At 41.3% G+C, this 17,581-nt stretch overlaps 1 protein-coding gene across 1 annotated transcript in view; it reads left to right on the forward strand.

Moving 5' to 3' along the window:
• LGI2 (leucine rich repeat LGI family member 2) overlaps nucleotides 1–17,581 on the forward strand; it is a 376,870-nt gene that overhangs the window by 337,688 nt on the left and 21,601 nt on the right. Inside the window, exons 5-7 of the mRNA XM_078678382.1 lie at nucleotides 12,083–12,154; nucleotides 14,241–14,410; nucleotides 17,029–17,193. Of these exons, the coding sequence (XP_078534508.1) occupies nucleotides 12,083–12,154; nucleotides 14,241–14,410; nucleotides 17,029–17,193 (407 nt within the window). The remainder of the gene's footprint in view (nucleotides 1–12,082; nucleotides 12,155–14,240; nucleotides 14,411–17,028; nucleotides 17,194–17,581) is intronic.

The following is a 17,581-nucleotide window of genomic DNA, read 5'->3' on the forward strand; positions in this document are numbered from 1 at the left end:
CAGGCCCTCATCGCCTCTCGCCATGATTGCGGCAATGTTCTCTATCTCGGTAGCTGCCAAACGGTATTGAGAAAGCTACAGGTAGTTCAGAACTCTGCAGTACGCCTTCTTTGTCAAGTTCCTAGACAGGCTTCCATCTCGCTGTATTTAAGTGACCTTCACTGGCTTCGAATTGATCAAAGAATTAAATTTAAAAACCCTGTGTTACATCTTTAAAATCAAACAAGGTGTGGCACCAGCGTATCTGCAAGAGCTAATCCATCCTTGCATTCCCTCTCGTCCCCTGCGCTCTACAGCCCACGGAGACTTCGTGATTCCCAGATTTAAACTTGCAAGAATGGGAGGCCATTCCTTATCTTGTCTTGGCCCCAAAATCTGGAATTCTCTTCCGGTGTCTTTGAAGAATGACCCGTCCTATCTAAGCTTTTGAAGAAATCTTAAAACTTGTCTCTTTTAGTAGCAAATGGTTCTTGACTGCTCCTTTTCTAGCAATTTGTGTGCTAGGCACCGGGAAACCCTTTTTGGGTAGCTGCGCGCGTTACAAAACTAATTTAATAATAATAATAATAATAAGTAAACCCTTAAGTATCCTAAAGATTGGGTTGGAACGATTCAGGGCTTCTTCCCACAGCAGGGGCCAGATAGTGGGGAAGATACTCCCATGTCCTTTGTCCAGTTTTGCACCAGAGCGGGAGCCAACAAACTGGTTTCAAATGGACTATGCAAGGAGGGCACCAAATGTGCCCTTCAAAGCAGTATGGTGGCACCGGCAAACGCCTCCACCCTGGCCCAATGCACTAAGTCGGGTCTGGGAGGTGGTCACACCTCCCTGTGACAGGAAACCTATTGAACTGCTTTCCCCTGCTTAAGCTTGGCTCAGCAGCAGGAGGGCAGAATCTTGTCTCTAGTCGGCAGAAGCCATAGTTTGCTGTCCGGGTGTGGAAGACTGGTACCAGGAGCAGAGGGGGTTTCCCGGAGGGGCCCCACAGTGCATGGAATACAGTGTATCGAATCATGCCTTTAACACTGTTTCGAATGTTGGGGTATGATTCCAACATGTTTGATACCAAACACAGGAGGGTTCGTTACAGCCAGTTAAGAGTTAGCCATCGCGTAATGACACATGGCCACTCGATGTATCGTAATGGCTGATGCACTTACAACTGGGAGAATGGACTCTGTGGATTGTAGGAGGTGCCCTGCTCATGTAGGGGCACCCTCACACTTATAACCGAGCACCCTGCCTTCAGGATTGAAAGGCCTGCCTGAGAAGTAGCTTATAGGTTTTAAGTGCAGTGACCTCAGATATAAGGAAACTTATATCTGTTGTGAGTGGTGCTTGCACCAACTTACACAGTTCTGCAATGGCAGACTTGTAGTCACATTTTGAGCGGTCCCCCATGGGTGGCATAATACATGCTTCAGCCCATGGGGGGGCCCTGGTTTACCTATGCCTTCAGTACCTCAGTACCATATACTAGGGACGTACAAGGGTACACGAGTAGCCAATTAGGGGTGAATCTAAGTACTCACCATGGTCCAATTTAGGGTAGAAGCACAGAGACTGTAGTCCATATTAGCATGAGCAGTCAGACTAGTCAGAAAAACATAATGAAACCAGCAAAAAGTGGGGGTAACCATGAAAGCAGATCCTACTTTCCTACGTTCAGTATATGGTACAAAAGTGTAACCAGGTCCTATAGCTAAATTCCATTAGTACACTGCAACACATATTGTGCCACCATTAAGGTGACAATATAAAACATGTCCCCAGGGCTCTTCCTGCAGAAAGGGGGTGCAGTTTTAAACTGCCAATTCGACCTGTCGAAATAAACATTTTGCCAGGCCTAAACTGTCATGTGGTCACATTAGGCCCATGCAAGAACACCACCATTTTACATGCTCACATTAAAGCCTCCAAGGGTATATCGGGTTTCCTAGTTCATATACCACATTTAAAGTTGACATCTTTACTTTAACATTGACATTTGACACACATAAGCTGGCGTGCTTGTATGGGATAATGTTCGATGAAATAACTTTGCTTACATTTACACATCTTGGTAGGCATATTATCAGAGCCTTGAACATTCTGTACAAAAGCTAAAGCTTACTGCACCAACTGTTGTTGTTTGTTATTGTTCACTTGGCAACAGTTTTGTCAGGATAGAATCAATAATGACAGCCTGACTCGGACTTTGGCATGACAACATGGGTGAAGTATATTATATGAACCACATCACTCCTTTCTGTAGTTAGAGGAGCATTTCACTGACTTTGTCGAGGTCTCCCCATGGCGGGATTCCAGCCCAGCTGAATCCTGTTTACTTCCTGAGAAGGATGGTGCTCAGCTCTACACTAAGACAGGCTCCCAGATTAAACATACCCACAGGTAACTGGGGAGTTAGATCACCTGCTCTGGCAGAATCACCCACCCTAGGCACACCAGGATAGGGAGCGCTAGGTAGGAGCATAATTGTAACTGTACTTATATGCAAGCATACATTCTACGTAACAGCACAATGGTTCAACTGTTTATTTTCTAGACCATTCTGGTGATTCTGATTACTCTGTTTTGTTTTCTTCTATTGATAATTGCAGCACATGTCTTTTTCAATAAATAGTTGAAATGCCAATTCGGATATGTCATGTGTCATGTATGAGTTAGCAAATGAAAGGGCTTTGGATCTGTTTCTACAATTTCCTTGGGGAGTCAGGTTGTCATGTTCTGAGGTTTCATATAATATCTATTACCTTGCTAGGTTAGGGATACAGATGGTACATTGCGAGCTAGCCAGGACTAAGGCCAAAATATTGTGGTGGTGTGCGTGGACTCAGTCTTGAACAGTTTTGACATTTATGTTGTTCATCAAATGCACAGAAAACCTTACTTGTTTAATATGTGTAAGTCTACCCTAAGGTAGGCCCTAAATTCCCATAAGGCAGGGTGCATGGTATTGAAAAATTAGGACATATTTGTTTTGTGTGTCACATGTCCTGGCAGTGGAAAACATTAAAAGTAGTTTTTGTCTGTGGCAAACCTGAACTCTCCCATAGGAAAGTATGCTTTACATTATAACATTTTATAATGCATAACTTCAGTTTGGGAGCAACCAGAAAAATTATTCATAGAGTCATTTTAATAGCAATTTAAGGTCCACAATAATGGTCTGGTCAGATTTTATATTACTATTTTGAGAATGACACTTTTTGAACGTTATACAAGAAATGGTATTCACTCGCACAACCTCTATAGTTCCAAGTTTCTCAGTTGTACCGTGCTCCTTGGGTGTGTAATCCGTAGTACACATTAATTATATATACCAGTGTACCCCTGTACTGGGGAACGTCCCCTGGTCACAGCCGTGTCCCAAAAATTAGGTTTCCCTATTTATCCTTGCTTCCTTATGTTAGGTTCAGAACAAAATGACGTCCATTCAAGTCATTGTATCATAGTAGTTTTATTTTCTTGGTTTGAGTTCCTTCACTCTCAAAATACATGTTAAATCATTGTCCAATGCATTTTGGCTTATATTAAGCCAACAGGGAACATGTATCTACAAATAAAAATATGTCTTTAATACACGAGGATCTGGTTAGATAATGAACATCCAGTAAATCGTGACTTTGGTGGAGAAATACGTGTGAATTCCTACAAGTGATAGGTGCTTAATGATGCCTCTCGATGGCAACTTCCTTAATAAGTTCTCGAAATTGTGCCCCGTAGCTAATTAGAGTGACTGGCTAAAGTGTGTTATAGGTAGGTGAGTTATTTGGAAACGTGCACCAAAACAAAAGTTGAAAAAAATTGTTATCGTCAGGGTGAGTATAAATAAATCGGCATTATCTTAATTCTGTGCAAACGCGCGTTCGTGTTCTAATCATTTTAAACAACAAGCTGTTTCATTATGTGCGCCATGCCGTACTCGCCGATCAGCTGGTCTCCTATGCGGTAACTTCCTCGTGCAAAGAGCTACATCTTGCCATGGTGAAAGGGTGCGCTGACTTCTATATGCAGGTCAAAACGCTCGGCTGTTCCTCGCCGCGTGGTTGCAAAATGCGGAAATTGCCAAGACGCTAAAATGTGGAAGTAATCCCTGGCGTGTGTGTGACTAAAAATAGTGAAAGGACTAACTCGGCTGATATGATGGGGCCATCTTAGAACGTGTAGCAAGTCTGTGAAAAAAGGTTGAGAAAGTAAAATAAAAAAAATTAGTTGCATGGATGTTTCAAAAAGCCCATTGCTGGAAAGTCAAACATAAGACTAAATAATGTATATACATTCAATGTAAATTCAATGTAAATTCATGATCTTTAGGGAGATATTACAGAGAAAAGAAAGTATGCACTATTTCCTAAAAGTTAACGTTACAGGTAGCAACTGTATTCAACTCGCTAATTCATTCCAAAAGGTTTTAGGGTTTCAAGATGGTATATCCATTGATTCTCTTGTTGCAGTAGTTGTTTATTATTGTCTTTTCCTTCAACTTTGGGTACAATCTCAAGGATAGTAAATCCAAGCTGGCTGATATGATGTGATTTCTAAATGAAGTGATAGGCTACTGTGGATTTTATTGATTTATTCCGTATGTTGGATTTATGTTTGTTCTTTCTAGTTTTCATCTTCCGTTCTGTTTTTCCAATATATCCCTGACCGCAAGGGCATCTCAATAGGTATATCACATTCATAGTGCCACATGTGGCTGTTACTTTCAATTTTATGGTACGACGTTTTCTTGGATGGGTAATAGTGGCTCCCCTCATGACATTATTGCAGTTACTGCAGTTGTAGCATGGGATTGTTGCATTATAGGTTTGTTTATTCTGTTGAGTTTTACATTTCAAAATTTACCCCAAGTTGCTGGCTCTTTGGTAGGCGATAATTGGTACTTCTTCAAAGATGTTATTGAAATCTGTTTCTTGTGATAGAATAGACCAGTGTCTCTTGATAATATTCCGGTATGCTTTACTTTTCGTGGAATATTTAGATACCACTACCACTCTGATGTTGTCTTTACTTGGTTTATTTTGCAATAATTCCTGTCTGGCTTTTTGAGTGAATCTTTTTTTCGCTTGATCCAAAACCTCTTTGGGATATCCTCTTTGTATGAATCTGGATTCTATTTCATCGATTCTTGTTTCAGCTATCTGTGGTGCTGAGACTATCCTGTTAACTCGTAGCATTTGTGAAAATGGAAGATGATGTTTTAAGCTGTCCCGTGGAAGCTATGATAATGTAATAGATGATTGCGCTCTGTGGGTTTATGGTAGATATCTATAGTAAAGCCTGTGGCGGTTTTGGTAATCTCCACATCCAGAAAGGTTATTTTAGTGTCTTGAATCTCAAATGTAAATTGTATCCGATCGTTTGTTTTGATGAGGTTATCAATAGCTTCAATTAATGTTGTTTTGGGTCCACTCCATATTAGGAATACGTCGTCTATGTATCTGAGGATGGTTTTCGTATGAGTTACCCATGGTTCTTTTTTTAGTATATTTTTTTCCTCATATCTTTCCATGAACAGGTTAGCATAGGCCGGGGCTGCTGAATTGCCCATGGAAGTACCCGACTGCTGCAAGAAATATTGTTCCTTCCACCTAAAATAACTTTGGTATAGGGTGAAACACAGTACCTCCATTAAAACACTTTCATATCCATCTACAGGTCTGGTTGTAGTAAAGCGTGCTCTATAGAATCAATCCCTTGTTGATGGGGTATTGAGGTGTATACCGCTTTCACGTCCATGGTACAAAGTACCATAGGTTCATCCGGTATGAATTGAATCGCTTGCAGTTTGTTCAAGAAATCAGTAGTGTCCTTAACGTATGTTCTCATTTTCATAACACTGGGTTGTAAATACTTGTCAAGTAGTTGTCCTATAGGTTGATGTATGCTGCCCTTTGTGGACACACTTGGACGAAACAGCGGATTTTGTAGATCCTTGTGAATTTTTGGAACCATATATATGGTCGGACTTTTTAGGTGACTTGGTGTTAAAAATGTCTTCATCCTTTCATTATTAGTGCCCTTAAATGCATTGTTGATGATCAGTTTTAGTTGACCAGAGAAATCTTCTATGGGGTTGCTGACCAATTTCATGTATACGGTGGAGTCAGATAAGTGTGTTTCCACTTCCTGCTCATAGTGTGTGGTGCTTAAAATTACAATTGCTCCCCCTTTGTCGGCCTTTTGGCATATAATTTTAGGATTGTGTGCTATTTTTTTCAAGATCCCCATTTCTTTCTGCATTAAATTGGTGTTTCGCTTGCTTTTTGCATAATTTAATTTAGATAATTCAAGTCTTACCAAGTTTTCAAAGGTGTCGAATGACTTATGGCTAATGGGTGCCATAAATGTGCTACGTGGTGTTAGTCCTCGCAATTGATCTTCACCTTTGGGTCTTTGGTCTGGTAGCACGTTGTCAAAAAAATGTCTGAGGCGTATTTTTCTCATGAGTTTAAATATACTGATATCCAATGCTAGTTTAGTTGTCCTGGTAGGACACTGGTCTATTCTATCACAAGAAACAGATTTCAATAACATCTTTGAAGAAGTACCAATTTTTGCCTACCAAAGAGCCAGCAACATGGGAGAAATTTGAAATGTAAAACTCAACAGAATAAACAAACCTATAATGGAACAATCCCATGCTACAACTGCAGTAACTGCAATAATGTCATGAGGGGAGCCACTATTACCCATCCAAGAAAAGGTCATACCATAAAAATGAAGGTAACAGCTACATGTGACAATATGAATGTGATATACTGATTGAAATGCCTTGCGGTCAGGGATATGTTGGAAAAACAGAACGGAAGATGAAAACTAGAATGAACGAACATAAATCCAACATACGGAATAAATCAATAAAATCCACAGTAGCGTGTCACTTCATTGAGAAGTCACATAATATCAGCCAGCTTCGATTTACTATCCTTGAGATTGTACCCAAAGTTGAAGAAAAGACAATAATAAACAATTACTGCAACGAGAGAATCACTGGATATACCATCTTGAAACCCTAAAACCTTTTGGAATGAATGAGCAAGTGGAATACAGTTGGTACCTGTAACATTAACTTTTAGGAAATAGAACATACTTTCTTTTCTCTGCAATACCTCCCTAAAGAGCATGAATTTACATTGAATTTACATTGAATGTATATACATTATTTAGTCTTATGTTTGACTTTGCAGAAATGAGCTTTTTGAAAACATCCATGCAACTAATTTGTTTTTATTTTACTTTCTTAACCTTTTTTTCACGGATTTGCTACACATTCTAAGATGGCCCCACTATATCAGCCGAGTTAGTCCTTTCACTATTTCTAGTCACACACACGTCAGGGATTACTTCCGCATTTTAGCGTCTTGGCAATCACCGCATGTTGAAACCACACAGCGAGGAACAGCCGAGCGTGTTGACCTGCATGTAGAAGTCAGCGAACCCTTTCACCGGGGCGAGATGTAGCTGTTTGCACGAGTAAGTTACCCCGTAAGAGACCAACTGATCGGCGAGTACGGCACGGTGCACATAATGAAACAGCTCGTTGTTTAACATGATTAGAACACGAGCACCAGTAACACGAGTTTGCCCAGAATTAAGACGATGACGATTTATTTATATTCACCCCGACGATAACCATTTTTTTCCAACTTTTGTTTTGGTACATGTTCCCAAATAACTCACCTACCTATAACACACTTTAGCCAGTCACTCCAATTAGCTACGGGCACAATTTCGGGAACTTATTGAGCAAGTTGCCATCGAGAGGCATCATTAAGCACCTATCACTTGTAGAAATTCACACGTATTTCTCCACCAAAGTCACGATTTACTGGATGTTCATTATCTAACCAGATCCTTGTGTATTAAAGACATATTTTTATTTGTAGATACATGTTCCCTGATGAAGGCTTAATATAAGCCGAAATGCATTGGACAATGATTTAACATGTATTTTGAGAGAAAGGAACTCGAACCAAGAAAATAAAACTACTATGATACAATGACTTGAATAGACATAATTTTGTTCTGAACCTAACATAAGGAAGCAAGGATAAATAGGGGAAACCACATTTTTTTCGACGCGGCTGTGACCAGGGGATTTTCCTCAGTACAGGGGTACGCTGGTATATACTTTTAGAAAGTTGTCATTTTCCTGCCTGAGCCAAATGTGCCTTTCTGTCACCCAAGTGCTAAATGGCTCATGGATTAGCAATAAATTGGCTTCCAAAGCCGAGACAAATGAGGGAGGGGAGAGAGTCTGACTTTCCCCTGACATGATGGCCATTCGGTCTGTGCACAGGCAGATGCTGGTCACAGCTGGGCCTGCCCTCTCTATTGTCCTACTAGCCAGCAAGGCTCCACTCCCAGTGAGAGAGGAGCTGCCCCCAGAACAGGTTTTCAGTGACCACAAAGGTTGGTTTGCCAATTATCCTATCTAACCATCTGAGTCGGCATAGGTAGCTCTGCACAGAGAAAGAACAATTCTCCCATTTTGGTTTTAGGTAGACAGTGGCACTGTGGGATAGTTTACAGTAAAATACATGGAAAGTGCTGCAAAAGTGACCATGGTCATTGTTAAACCTGGCACCATTGGCGTGGGTCTCCCTTCCATTTCTTTGCTGTTGCCTCCTGTATTTTCGCTATGTGTTTTGCTGGTCTAGATGCTTTGGGCACTTTGCCACTGCTATTCAGTGCCCAAGTGCACGTGCTCCCTATTGTAAAGTATTGTATTGGATTAGTGACTCCATGATTGGTTCATTTGATGTACTTGTCAGACACTTGTACAGTGCACCATGTGTGCCCAGGGCCTGTAAATCAAATGCTGCTGGTGGGCTTGCAGCATTGGGTGTGCCACCCACAGAAGCAGCTTGTAAAATGTGACTCAGACCTGCCATTGCAGAGCCTGTGTGCAGTCTGGGGCTGCCATGTCGACTTGGCAAGTGCACCCCCTTGCCAGTCCCTAAACCTTCCCTTTTCTACATATTAGTCACCCCTAAGGTAGGCCCAAGGGCAGGGTGTATTGTATGTAAAAGGTAGGACATGCCCTGATGTGTGTAGCATGTCCTGATAGTGAATTACAGCCAATTTAGTTTTTTACTATTGCATGGCTACCTGTTCCCACAGGCCAGAATGGGCAGTTTGATTATAACATCTTATATTCCTAACCGACTCAGGGAACTAGGTAGAAATTAGAGTTTAGTATGCCTGATCTCAGAATGATAAAATACATCTTTCAGTGAAGTTGGTTTTATCATTCTGTGTTTAAAAAGTAGGTATTTTCTTGCTTAACCATCCAAGCCTGCCTCTGCTAGGTTGTGTATTCCATGTCTGGTTTGTGAGTGACAGGGGCTGGGGGGCTCCAGGAGACTGAGTGAGTCAGCACAAGGCTGAATAGACCTATCTGCATGTAGAGTGGTGGGAGGAGTAGCACCTAGGCCTGAATAGGGCAGTGCCTGCCTTCCACAATGCTGGCTCCACCTCCTGTGGTGTGTCTGATGACCCTGGCCCACTCTGACAAGGGAAAGAAGGAGTCCTGTAAACAAAGTGCTCCAGGACTGCACAGAACTGGTTTGGACTAGGTACAGACACTCTCTGCCTTCAGAGACAAAGGATTTTGGAGTATAAAAGGGGGGCCCAGACCGCACAATTTTAGATCACTTTTGGGAATCAAGTCGACCCTTCGCCAAGGAGAAGAACCAAGGAAACTGAAGGAGGAGACTGCCCCTGTGCTGTGCTGTTGGGGTTGGCCTGCAGTGGTTACTTTATTTGCCAAGGAAAGGAGAAAAGGAACTTTGTGTGTACTTTTGCAATCTTGAAGAAGAATCTCCAGGGGCTTGAACTGTACGTGCCTCCTGCCTGAAGTCTCAGGGATACAAGTCTTCACCACCAGCTCCCCTCATTTCCCTTGCTGTGGAATTCTGCCTTCATAGAGGTGCCTACTGTTGTTTGGGCCCTCTGAGAAGACTGCGAGTCGCTGGGAGCTGGAAGCACGATGCAACAGGGAGTAGCCTGTCGCCGCCGCAGCAGTTTCCGTCACATCGCCGAAGAAGCATGTCGCCGCTGCAGCTGTTCGCCGTTGCAATATCAACAAAGCGTGTTGCATCACCGGAGAAGCATGTCGCCGCCGCAAAGGTCGCCGTCGCATCACGGGAAAAGCGTGTCGCAGGGCCTGTCGCGGCTCAGAAGTTACCGAGTTCGCCGCCCAGCCGTCGGGCATGCATGCATCACATACAATGTTGTCGTATTGCATTGAGACGCCATTTTCTCACATCGCATTGGATCGTCGCATGGCATCAAAGCACCATCTTGTTGCATTGCACCGGATCACAGTAAGAAACCGACGCATCACCTCCTCTCTGGTAAGGAACCGATGCATCACCTCCCCCGAAGCAAGGAACCGTTGCATCACCTTCCCTGCGACCCTTTTGTTTGTAGTGCGTGAAGCATCCAAGGTACTTTGAGAGTAAAGTGTTGCATTTACCATCTACATTGAACTAAGCTATTTCTACCATTTTAAAGTCTATTTTTGATTACAGTATTTGGGGTTTTTGTTGTTTGGTCTTGTCTTAAGTCTAGTAAAGATCACTTATTTTTCAGAACTGGTGTGGTGTCCATTTGTAGTGTGTTCACTGTCTTACTGTATGTGTTCACAAATGCTTTACACACTGCCTCTGAGATAAGCCTGTCTGCTCGTGCCAAGCTACCAAGGGGGCGTTTAGAGGTTATCTTAGAAGTGTACCACATTACCCTGACTAGAAGCAAGGGTCCCTATTTGGTCAAAGGTACCTACCTCTGCTAACTAGAGACCCCCAGTTCTAACAGTCACCCTTGGCAACTTTTAACCAACTGGTTAGTGAGTAGCCTTGATTTCCCCCAACACACAGTCCGGTACAGGGCATAAATGTGGCACTCCAGTACTCTCTTCAGAACACCTTTGGACTTGTAGAAGACAGAAGATGGACTGCACCTGTTGTTGTGACTTGTGAAGAGAATCTTAAGGGCTGGACCAGCTCTCACTTCTACCCACAAAAGAGAAGTGCATTTGAAGGGTCAGTTAGCTGACCTCCAGTTATGCTACAAAAATCAAAAGCAGTAAGACGCCCACTTTCCTGACTAGTTCCAACAGCAGCTTTACTCCACACTGCTGCAGGCTTCAACTGGAGAGAGCCCTGACCCCTAAACAGTGTCTCTGAGGTCCGGGGGCAATGAGATAAGTGTCAGGATGTACTCCTCAGAAACCTTTTCAAGGATTTTTGGGTGAAGAACCAACAGAAGACTGGGACAAGCCTGCTAAATCAATCTGATGAAGGTGCATTGCAGCTGGGCCCAAGATTCAGGCTGCTCCCACTTGGAGCTTCTTCCCTGCAGCAACAAATCAGTTTTAGCAGTATGTCACAGAAAGATATCCAGCCTTGCGGAGCCCTTTTTGTCTACAGCTTGCAGCCTTGCCCCACTGGAGGAATCCGAGCTCCAAAAAAGTGACAAAGTCCAAAGATGAAAAATCTTCACCTTGCAAAGGCATCGAAAGTATCTGGCCTGCACTAATTTTTAATTTCTACTGCTCTGAACTTTCCTGCCAAAAGTCAACTGCTTCACTGGGACTTTGCCTGAGCAGGTATAATCATGTAGGTGTAATACAGAAACAAAAAAGTGAGGAAGTGCATATGTATTTGCATGTTTAGAAATGTACTCTTATAAGGCATGAGAGTAACTTGTAATTCAGGTACCGGATCTTGTGGTTTTAGCAAATCTAATATTTTATATACTAAGGCTCATTTTTCTAAACAGTACTTTTTCTAAACTTGGTTCTTCGCATTTCGAGTACGCAAGGGTTATTTATGTGCATAGAATTTCTTAGGCTGCAAAATGGCATTTGTTGTGTTTTTCATTTAGGGCTGTCATTTGTACCTGCTTCAGTTTGTCCCTTTCATTCCTTCTCTGCCAGGTATGAACCTGTGCTCTGAGGTCCTGAAGCTAGCAGGACATTTCAAGACAGGAAATTACTTTCAGTGACCTTTAATGTGAAAACGACACAATCATTCCTGTATTATAAATGTTACTCTCTTTTTCCAGGTCTTTAGCCAATAACCACATTAGGGCGCTGCCAAGAGACGTCTTCTGTGATTTAGAATCTCTGATTGAACTGTAAGTAATGGGGCACTTTTTATGCTTATGGCCTTAATGTCTGCATTAATCTTGTCGATAAACGATTTTGTACTCTTCAGGAAAACCTCCCTGAAAAACTCATGTAAGGCATTTTGTCCGTTTTTTATTAATAACAGGAACATAAAATTAAGAATCTTGAAACGATTAAGGTAATCTGTCCTTGCTTCTGTGATTTGTGTTGCATTACTGGAAGTCACCTACGCAGAGATAAGAAAGCAACGGGTTCGTATTTACAGTCCAGGCTCATTAAATAAACATTGAAACAGGAAGCCTCCTAACAGGCAGGCAGGCAAGGACCCGGGGACTTTCGTATATGGTGCTCGGGCAAATTATTGTGAGCTATACATTTCTGCTACAGTTTAAACAAATGTTTTTGCAAAAGAACTCAAAGGTTTACTGTTCATTATATCTGAATCTGATGTTTTCAAAGCAATCACTTTCAGTGTAAACCTTTGTACAAAGGCAAGACTTTGTGCATTTGTTGCCCTTGTTCTCACTTGCTCTGAAATAAAAGACTCATAACACTTGCTCTTCACACATTTTTCTTAAATCCACGAGAGAGGGAAAGCATTGAATCATTGGTAGCCAGCTTTAGAAATGGTACTCGTGCCTATTAGGAAGTGGTTCTTTTGGTCAACATTCAGAGTGACACATAACCATTCACAACCGCTTATTGCGTAAGCTCCTGCCAGTCACCTTGCTCCTTAAGACCCATGACCACATGTCCAAAGGAAATAAAGTTGTGTTCTAGTCATTTTGGTATCTATGCCAACTCTACACACGCCATATTGGGGATCCACGTATCATAGTGAATAACGGGTTAATTTTTCGGTTCCAGCCCCAGCCCAAAGAAGCTTGATCCATTTTGGCTTTGTGTTTTATGTATTTCCCACTACAGGGTCAACCCAACCTATGGGCAGGTGACAAGTGTCCAAATGTATTTCATCCCTTCTCTACTTTCTGGAGTTCCTTGGAGGAACAGGACCATGCAGCGTCATTGCTACAAGAGCCAGTGATGGAATAACACTGTAGGGTTGACGCGCTTTCCTTCGCCCTCCATGCAGCGCTGTAGACTGATGTGAATCATGACTAAACTTCTCTTCCCCTTACAGCATGCTGTTACAGAACCAATGAGAGGCCTTTCTGTGGTTCCTCCCACTTTGATGGCATGTTCCCTAAACAAACGCTCGCACAAAGGCAGCAAGAGGGGTATATGATGAGAAAAGCACAAAAGAGGTTTTGCAACGCAAATAGGTTTTGCTTTAATGTGCTACTGTCTGTAAAGGGAGGCGTTCATACTGTTTGTGATCCCTGCATGTACAAAAACTGTTTAGCACTTTCATGCTAGCTTTATTGGCTTTGCCAGTGCACGGGGAAAAAAGTTACAAAAATAATTTTTTCAGTAAAGAATCCCTGTAGAAGATAAAACATGGAATGCGTAAAACAGTGTGAAGACTGAGTGAACTGTACAGATGTGAAACATTCCAGTAAAAGCACTTCCTGGGAGGCGGCATGATGCACCAAGCAGCCAGTTATACCGCTGACAGAGGGGTCTTTGGCTTCGCCTAGAGGAGCATTTCACTAGCAATATGTTTAAAACATTGGTAGCGATAACCATACCGAATGGCTGTGCTGTCCGGCCAGACTTAGAAGACATAAAAGGAGACAAAGTGAAGAATCAATAGAATGAAAGGAATGAAATCGTGTATGTATGAGGTCAAAAGGGTTGGTGGAGTAGTAAGAAATGCCAGGTGGAGAGGGAAATACAACAGGCCTGAAGAGTAGATTGATAAATGAAAGGAAGCAAATTGGGATCTGAGATAGCAAGGAGGAGGCATAGTACAAAAAACTCAAAGAAAGAAAACAGGGGAAAGGAATTTTGAAAGACTGCATTCAACACACACACATTATATCCACATATTTAATGTATATATGTGTGTGTGTGCTTATATATAGTGAGTAAGAGAAGAGTGAAGGAGATGTTTCATGTCAAGATGTCACTAATGTTCTTTTGTGTTCCTTTCCACTATTGCTTATCTGCATCTGTTTTATTTTGATATTTCAGTGATCTAAGGGGCAATAAATTTGAATGTGACTGTAAAGTCAAATGGCTGTTCTTATGGTTGAAGATGACAAATGCCACCGTATCTGACATCCTTTGCCTTGGTCCCGGTCAATATCAAGGGCAAAAGTTAAATGAAGTCGCAAGTTTCGATAATGAGTGCACCACTACAGGTAATATATTGCACAGGTATAAAATGAGTTGTAGGTGGCTTAGAATATCACACCTGCCTTTAATTAAGTGTAACATTGCCCACTTCAGGACATTACGATAAATCGTTTTCTATTTGTTTGTATGATATTTCCATTCAAACTGATAACGTTTTCACCATGTTTCTTTTTCCTGTGCACAGCAAACACTATTAAGCAAAATATATTTAGTTCCATTTCACTGCTATGTAAAATATATGCATGCTTCAGCTGATGCTTTTGATTTTTTTAAACTATTTTATTTAACTATTACACAATGCAGTTCCGGTGCAAATATTATTTGGTCATGCACAAGCGTGAAGTAACAGAGCTTGAATGCTTCAATAATGCATCACACATACACTTATGTGGTAAGTAGTGAACATATAATGTTCATGGTGATTCAGGACCAGGTCAAATGGCCTGAAAGCTGGAGGTGATAGAATAATGCAGTAGTAATGTAGAGGTACACAGTCATATGTAGACATGCAAAAAAGTATATCGATATGCACATAGAGACGCGTACCTACCAAACACTGCGGATCCTAGGCCTTCATTTTACGGTTGTATTTCACAATATCCAAGTCAATAATATCGACCCACATATTCATCAAATCCAAAACAATGAACACCAGCAGAGCATCAATGTAAGTGTAGTTAGAGAAGTTTAAATTTCATATTGTTAACTCCACACCTACTTACAATAACAATATGTTGGTAGTGTATACTGGTGCAGGTCATTATCAAAAATTCAATATTTTGGTAGAGCACTTTATTGTGTTTAACTGGATAGGTATGCAACTTCCTAACCCTCATCTTAAACAAACAACTGTCCTGAGCACAACACCATGTGTATCACAAAGAAGGCCAATCAATCTTCTTAATCCACAATGATTTAATTCTTGATGTTTGATAAAATCTTCTCCCAATCACATATAGCCTTCTTCAGATCACATATAGCCAACACGTGTTTCGTCAGCTCTGATGCCTCCGCATCTCTGACTTCATCAGGGCTATAAATAAATTAACAACATATGTCTGAGTCATGCTAAGAGTATTTACACAAGATCATCTCCACCACAACACCTGTGTGCTCAAAGGTGATCAAAAAGTTCATCCCACGTGCTCAAATCACTTATTAAACCAACATATTAGCATAAGTTGTCATCTGAAGTTGAACTTGTTAAAGAAGGGCAATCCTAAACACAAGTAAAATCACAAACATGATCATAATCACCATATCAAAAATCCGAACACTATATATACACCAAAATTCTAATTTACAATGTGCGGGACATAAACCTTAATACCATTGAAAACTCCATGCTGATGTTCCAAGACAATAAGATCACCTAATAGAATGTCCATACAAGACCTAATCATAAAGGCCACCGTAGTTTAAACATCAAAGCTCGCAATTAGACAAAAGTATTGCACTAGAGCATACAAAAAAAACCTTACCCTCATCTTACTTACTACTCAGCTGCATGTTAGGTGCCAGTCTTTCAAACTCTTCTCTGTAGTTCTGGAGAGACAGTCCACTGCACGGTAAGTCCAGGCCTGGTTAGATAGGGCTAGCAAATACGCTGTCTCTGCCCTTCTTTCAGATATTCAGCTTTGTAACCAGTCAAGTACACAGTCAACACAACACCTGGCTAGACAGTGATAGTTACAGGTGATTGGCTGGAGCATAACGATTAAATCTGCTGTTGCATATACACAGAAGGACTAAGAATCAGGGAGGACATGGCAGCACTGGGGAAAGAACCATTCAGGAACTCTTCTCTTCCTCTTTCAAGTTTGACCAATGCGGGAATGGAGTATGGACCTAGTCGCTTTTCCTGTGCTCCAAGTGGGAAAAGACAGTGTCTCAAAAAACAGTACATCCATCCTCATTCCCCTGGTCCCTATTGTCTTAGTGCACACAGTAGCCTAGATGAGGCCAGATAGCCCACATTACCATTTAGGGCTCCGTTTATCCTTTTGCTGCTGTTTGATGATGTACTGTGTCTCCTGTGTGCCCTCTTTGCCTTTACACCTCCATACTCGCCCCACTCATTCTCTTCTAATTCAGAATTTAGAAAGAATGTTACTTCAACATTACTTCAACATTAGCTCAATCCACAAGAAATAAACAGCAGAAAATACCAAATGTACCATTAGGAGAGTAATCAAAACCAAACCAACCTCAAACCATAATTTCCAAAACCGACAATGAATCTAAATAAATAACCCAATGTCCCTTGCCTAGTCCTATGTCGTACTCATCAAACAATCCAGACACTTTTCTGTAGAAAATGCCACTATTACCAATACAAAATAACCACTGTGAAATTCATTATTTTATGCCTATGTACCTGTAGCTGTCCAACAATCTATTTCACGAGATTCCCGAAAGACTTGATAAACTTCAATATTATGAATGAGGTTTTCTGAGCTGTTTTGCCAGCTCTGCTAGTCAGGCAAAACACATAATTAAATGTATGCGTCACCTAAGGTGTTATTTATTTTCTAAGTGTAATGCTTTTTTTGTAGAATGAAAATACATGATTTTATTTCAATTCCTTTAACAGGTATTTTAACCTTGTATTTATGTTTTTTAGATTTTGTCATTCACCAGATTTTACCATACCAGTCGGTATCAGTGGATACTTTTTCCTATAAGAACGATGTCTACGTAACAATTGCGCAGCCCAGCATGGAGAACTGCATGGTGCTGGAGTGGGATCACATTGAAATGAACTTCAGAAGTTATGACAATATCACAGGTATGGAGTGGTATGTGTAAGAATGTGGATTTGAAGGATTCCACCACATCCCACATTGAGCACAATGTACTTGATTATGCTAATAAATAAAGGCAATTAATCATGTTGCTTTTCATGAATCGGGTCGATGTAATATGAAATAATAAAGCTATATTTGTTTTTTCATTAGTCGACAATAATAAAGTGTGTAATGTTTTCACTAGCTGCTGGCACAGCCCTGATTCCTTACTGGAGCAGGAGCGGATTTGGGTACCTTCCACTTTTTCTTCCACTTTGGATTGTATAGGCCTGATTGAAGCAAAAAAGGAGTTAACATGCAATCAGACAGTTTAACAATTTTGACACCAATTCGGCTACCCAAAGAAGACCAGGAATCAGAGAATATAGT

Source organism: Lissotriton helveticus, chromosome 2_2, assembly GCF_964261635.1.
Source record: "Lissotriton helveticus chromosome 2_2, aLisHel1.1, whole genome shotgun sequence".
Classification (NCBI taxonomy): domain Eukaryota; kingdom Metazoa; phylum Chordata; class Amphibia; order Caudata; family Salamandridae; genus Lissotriton; species Lissotriton helveticus.